Source organism: Protobothrops mucrosquamatus, unplaced genomic scaffold, assembly GCF_001527695.2.
Source record: "Protobothrops mucrosquamatus isolate PMUCROS unplaced genomic scaffold, P.Mucros_1.0 scaffold35, whole genome shotgun sequence".
Lineage (NCBI taxonomy): Eukaryota > Metazoa > Chordata > Lepidosauria > Squamata > Viperidae > Protobothrops > Protobothrops mucrosquamatus.
Window position 1 is genome coordinate 218,388 of NW_015386419.1, and position 6,587 is coordinate 224,974.

At 39.7% G+C, this 6,587-nt stretch overlaps 1 protein-coding gene across 1 annotated transcript in view; it reads right to left on the minus strand.

The window, feature by feature from the left end:
• Positions 1–813: 813 nt before the first annotated feature.
• LOC114922269 (protein transport protein Sec16B-like) overlaps positions 814–6,587 on the minus strand; it is a 78,816-nt gene continuing 73,042 nt past the window's right edge. The window contains exons 23-25 of the mRNA XM_029283196.1: positions 5,902–6,023; positions 5,516–5,602; positions 814–1,002 (exon numbers count right to left, since the gene is read on the minus strand). Of these exons, the coding sequence (XP_029139029.1) occupies positions 814–1,002; positions 5,516–5,602; positions 5,902–6,023 (398 nt within the window). The remainder of the gene's footprint in view (positions 1,003–5,515; positions 5,603–5,901; positions 6,024–6,587) is intronic.

The following is a 6,587-nucleotide window of genomic DNA, read 5'->3' on the forward strand; positions in this document are numbered from 1 at the left end:
GTGACCAATGCCGTTTCCGTGCTGTGTCCCGGCCTGAAGCCCGACTGGTATGGGTCTAGATAGTCTGCTTCCTCCAGGTGCCGCGGGAACTGCCATGCAACCACACTCTCAACAACCTTCGCCGTAAAGCGAAGGTTGGAGACCGGGCGATAATTGGCCAACTCGTCTGGATCCAGGGAAGGCTTCTTGAGGAGGGGCCAGCAGTTTCAACACAGCCAACTGTTAAAGTCTTTAGTTGCCTCCAAACAACGGAGCTCATTCCCTTTTCCCCTGCAGGGGCCTCCCAAACACCCAGAGTTAATCTCAGTCTCTCACCACGCTTGCAGCAAGAGTCCTTCAGGCAAGCTGGCTCTCTTCTAACATAAGACACATGCACATGACTTCCAGCGCCAGAGGATCCGAGAAAACTTCGGCAAGTTTCCAAACAGCAGTTCCAACTAGAAGTTGCTGATGGGCAGGGAGATGAATAGTTGTCTGCCACACCTACAGTATTCATCTCCGCCCCTGCCTTTTATCCACAGCTGCGGGTGGGGTTCTGTTAGCAGCAGTGGCTCTTCTGCCCCAAAGACTGGCCCATAGCCTCTCACTGTTCTCCTCTCCTCAGTCTCCGTTGCACCCGCGCATCAATCACTGGCCCAGTGGTGGGATTCAAATATGTGAACAACCGGTTCTCTTTGTGGATGCCACTTCCGGAAGTCAATTCTGGGCCTGGGCAACAAAAAATTAGCTACCGGTTCTGCGGAAGTGGTGTGAACTGGCTGAATCCCATGTGATCCTCCTCTCCTGAATCACTTCCCTCAAGGCATGGAGGTCTCAGCCTTTCCAATTGGGGGCTGACAGATGGCCCAGGCTCTGCCTCTGTCCCTGGCTGCGATAGATCCATTCCTTCATCCCCATCAGAGTTTTCAGATGGCCCTGATGCTGGGCCCGACGCTCACTCCTGTGCTTCCTCCTCTGAGTTGGTTGTGAAGTTTTCCGGCAGCCGACAGGCCACAACATTACCTGTAATGGTTTCCAAATAGAGTTTTCCAATCTGTATATGAGGTAGAGGTCAACCACCCAAGGCCTGCGACAATTCTAGCAACTGTGCCTCCCCACGAGTATACAAGCATAGGTAGTCCTCAACTTATGACCACAATTGACTCCAAAATTTATGTTGCTAAGTGAGACATTTGTTAAGTGAGTTTTGCCCCATTTTATTACTTTTCTTGCCACAGTTGTTCAGTAAATCACTGCAGTTGGTAAATTAGTAATCTGGTTATTAAGTGAATATGGCTTCCCCAGAATATGGCTTGTCAGAAGGTTGCAAGAGGATCACACGACCCTGGGACACTGCAATTGTCATAAATGTGAGTCAGTTATCAAGCATCTGAATGTAAATCACATGATTATGGGGATGCTGCAATGATCATAAGTGTGAAAAATGATCATAACTCACTTTTTTCAGTGCCATTGTAACTTTGAAAGGGTCACTAAGTGAACTGTTGTAAGTCAAGGACTACCTGTGTCTCCCAATTTAAAAGTAGGTTTGTAAAAATCAAAGTATCAGGCAATGACCAAATCTCACCAAATCTTCATATTTAAGTCTGCAGTCTTACAAGATTTATAATTTTTTTTCTAAAATCTGGGGCAATTATGGCATACAACTATGGCAAGTGTAGGATTTAATAATTTGGAACTTGGGCAATTAAAAAAATGATTTAATTTGGCATCAGGTACATCCCTCTCCATGCTGTTAGGAATCACCATATGTCCCCAGATTACAGGTTGGGAAAAGTTGTATTAAATAATTTGGGTTCTCCAACCTTGATGCCCTTTTATGCTTCCTCCCCTCTCCCAGCATTTGATGCCTCAAATCTACCCATGGAGGAGGACATATATGCAAATTTTATACATCTGCGTGCTACTTCAGCAACTCAAGAGACATGTTCTGATCAGCATACATAATGAAAGCAGTGTACATGTAAACCAGTTTGCCTCTATTTAGTATGTTCCTTGTCTCCCTGTAATCATAAATAATACTCAGATGTCTTTAAATGTGATTTTATTAGTCTGACAAATTAATATCAAGCAGACAAATAAACTAGATTCATGTTTTATTTTCTGTATAATAGTGATTCTATTTTTAACAGGTCTAAAGAGAGAGTATGCTAACATGGAAACATTGGAAATAATTTTACAGTGGTTCCAAGCAGTAATTCCAGAGGAAGTCAGGTGGTTCATGACTTGGGGTTCTTCCTGACTTGTGATCTGTTTAAATAACCAAAGGAAGTTAGGAAGCTTGATCTCATTAACTCATGCCTTGATCACCATTAGCTGAACTCCTGTAGCACACTCTACAAGGGCTCCTTGGAGCTCACTCAGAAATTTCAGCTAATACAATAGGTGGCAGCCCCATTAATATAAAACTGCCTCCAAAGTTGCTGCATTGGCTTCTGAGTCTAATTCAAACTGTGGACATTACTTTTAAAGCTCTGAATTGCACAGCAGTGGGAAAGATCAGGCAATTCCTTGCCAGAATTAAATCTGCTCTGGTCGGATCATTGAAAAAGACTCTGCTGAAAATTCACTCCTCTTACTGAGGTTCATGGTGCATGACTGAGATGGCATTCCTTTTCAACAATAGCCCCCACTTTGTGGAATTCTTTCCTAAGAACTATGTTCAGCGTCTTGCTGCAATTTGGTAAACAAGTTATTCCAACGTGGTTTTGAACCCAGCTCACTTATCATGTTCACTTATCTTGGGTTTTATCTTTGCTTTGCTTTTGTAGTAGTTGTTGTTTTGAGCAGATTTACATTAATTTGGATTTGCTATTGATTATGTTTTTGGTTGATGCTATATACTGCTCAGAATCTTTTGGGGTTGGGAAGGGAAAGGTTAGAAGTACTGTAAATATATATAAATGCATACTCTGGAGATAAATTTGACTACATAAACAGCATTTCCAGAGCTTCCCAAAGCCTTCAGATCATAAACAGCAGTCTCAGTGATGAATTCTGTAGACAGAACGTTATTTTATATATAGAAAATATCCTTTGGCATATTTATGCATTTCATAATCCAGAATATCTACTCAAAACAACACAAATTTAGACAACTGTTCAAAGTAAGGAGTAAGAGATAGCACCATATTAATAGAAGAGTAAACATTGAAATATATGAGCAAACTTGCTGAAAGAAATTCTCATTTCTCAAATGAGATGGCACCAGATTTGGCTACAAGGAACTACCACAGAACTTCTCTATTCCTGATATTGTTTTGCACAGAAGCCATTCAGTTTTGTCCTGTTTGTCACATAGGATATCATATAATGTACTTTAAGGTCCAAGTTGGAAACTCAATGGCAGCTTTAAGTTAGGGAACCTGTAGTAATGTCAAGTAGTTGGTAGGAGGGACAACATTGTTGTTGATTTCTAATGCAACACTTCCTACATTATTGATGGGAGTCTTGTGGTTTTGATAGCAACTGAAAATCACAGGATAATTGTTCACTCACTCACATTCTTGAACAACAATTGACAAAGAATACCTCACACAGTATTTAAATGTACCACAGCCGATCTGTATTAGGCAAATGTCAATGCTTTATGGGGTTAAAAGATAATTCAGCAGTGCAGTATAGTCCCCAAGTCAAAGTGAGAATAAGAAATGTGATTATGATTTTACAGATTAACTTAACAAGCAGTTAACAAAAGGTCTACCAGAAAAAGTATTCCAAGTAGGATTACTGCTGACCAGATATGCACAAAGCTTTCTCAAGGCAATGCAGCCTATCTATGCTTCCCAGCAACATGATTTACATCAGATAATTTCCAAAGGGGTCAGGGTAAAAGATACACTCTGGGACATGGATCTCAAATTCAAACCACCAAAAGTGCTTCTAACACTCTAGTTCACAAGGTCACAAATTGAGGGCTACAACAGTGGAAAAAAAATTCCAATATTGATACAAAAATCTTCAATGATTCAAAACTGAAGAAATGAAGAGTACAACAGTATGCTAACAAACATAACTTTATTGAAAAGAAAGCCATTTCACATTGGTCATTTAATTACCAGCATTTTTATTAATATCAATTGGACTACATTTTTGGGTTTTATTACTGGGATGATATGTAAAATATTTCAAGATTGCGCACTGCATAAGATGACTTTGAGTGTGTGTATACGTTTGAGGGACCTGTTTTAGAAATCAAAACATCAGAGTCTTCATACAATACCAGGCTGGAACCAAACCCTGAGTATTTTATACAAATAACGTACAAATAAAAAATGAGATTTATTCCCAAGTAAGTATATGTTCTTCTTCAGTACAAAGCAGCATAATTTAATTTGCCCCAAAATTACACAGATCTCAATTGAGATCTATTCTCAAGCAAATATACAAGAGATCCTACATACATTTATTTTAAAAAAAGAAGTTTGTTGTTCTTTCCCAGTTGGTACCCTCCAGATATGTTTGGCCTACAATTTCAAGCCAATTGAGCAATGGATTATGAATACCTGTATTAAATGGCAATGTAGACTATTAATAGTTCCCTTCCTGGAATGGAAGACAGAAAATAGGGGGGGGGGGTTCCTTCCTTTTCATTTTATGTCTGTCTCTATACCATTTGCTGTAAAACTGTGTTTTAAAAGTACCAAGCAAATAAAAGTGAAAGGGGCTTATCCATTAGTTCACATTTGTGCTGTTATCCCTTTGATAACATGCTCCAATGCCAGTAAATAAGAAGAGTAGCAAAGAGATCATAGAACTACCATGTTTGGGTAAGGCAATGGCTTCTGATCAGAGGACCAGTCACAGAAGTATCCTGGATTATTTGTTTTGCAAATGATGTGGCCAATATTGCTGAAAATTCTGTTGCAGATGCCCAGTGCCGAAGGCTGCTGTTGTAATAACCTGATAAGAAAGAATTGTTTTGTAACATTGGCAATTTTTCATAGCCTTCAGGTCTCTATTGTTGACTGCACAATAAGAATATTTAAGATGTCAATATTTTGCACCACTCCAAAATGATGGTTATGAAAAGTTATACTAAGTTTCAGAACTGTACCCAAAACCTTTTGCCAATTAACTCATTCAAAACTGTATTTGATGGAGAAGCTATAGTGGATTACTGAAACAATTGGAACACTTAAGTTTTCCCATACATTTTTCTCTATTTTTCAATATAGAAAATATAGAAATATATAGAAAATATACCTCTAGGACAAGAGACTGGGCTCAAAGGTCTAGAAAAGCCATTGTCTCCCTCCTGGCTAGTCTGCAGCAAAATGTTCAGTTGAATCGGTCTTTCCCAATCTTGTGCTATCTAGATTTGATGACACCCCCCCTTTCCATTATTAAGGGATTATTAGAAGGATTCTAAAGGAGTATTAGAAGGATTCACATTGTTCTATTGATAACCTTCTTAGGTTGCTGTTTATAGAGTATTACAACATAGTTTTATGGCCTGAAACTCCTCTTTCTTAAACTCCCCCCCCCCCCACTTTACATGTGTAAACTCACATACCTGAGCAGGATTGAACAAAGGAACTGTCCCTTCTGTGTAGGGTAGAGGCACACTATCAGGGTTGTACTGATGTCTGAAAGAACTAGTCTGAAATATCAGGGGGGAAATTATTAACTGTCAAGAGTAGTCAAGAAAAGCAAGAAGTACGTTACCTACAACTTCAATCACTCAAATGCCAATTTGGTTTCCTCCATATATTTCTGAATTTCACATCCAATAAGCCTAAATCAAGATTATTATGGATACTGTAAACTGAAACATTGGGAAAGTTCATGGTAACCTATCATTGGAATGTAGTGTACCACCAAATGTAAAGTTCCCACAACAATTGGCTTGTTCTTTTTCCAACCTGGATTGCCAGAAAGTCTGTTTAGTAGACCTCTTACCTCCCCAATGACATTTTTTTCCAAACCAAAGGTTTCATTTTGTATTCCACATCTCACCTGATCACCAGCATCTGAAACGATGGTTGCTTCCATGCTGCTAGGGCCTTGTGAATTTTGAACTTCTGGAGAATTAACAGATATTATATATTTTTCAAAAGTAGATCATCATGGCTCAGATTTAAAGTAGAACTGTAGTACAGGTAGTCCTCGAGGTCATACAGTGCAATGTCAGGTGACCACGCAGAATTACAACAGTGGTTGTGGCAGTCCTAGCTGTATTGTTAGGCAAATCTCACAAGGTCATAGAATCCTGTGGTCATGTGATCACCATTTGTGACCTCTTGCCAACTTCTTGCCAATGACTTTGTTTGTCAGAAGCCAGTAGTGAACATGATGTTGATGTGACTGCAGGATACTGTGATATTGTAATTGAGAGGACCAGTTGCCCAAAATCCAAATCAAAATCACATGACCATTGGGACACAGTCACAATTATGAAGATCCATCATACTCCTCCCCTTGCTCAGCACTATAGTAAGTTTGAGAGGTCTTTCAGTGAGGACTACCTGTGGGAAGGGTACTTCTCTACTGCATCCCCTTGATATCAAAACCCTTTAGTTTTCCCTATCTCCAAGAACCTGATATCAAATGTTGAGGGGTATACCAAAAATTGGGGTTTCATTGTG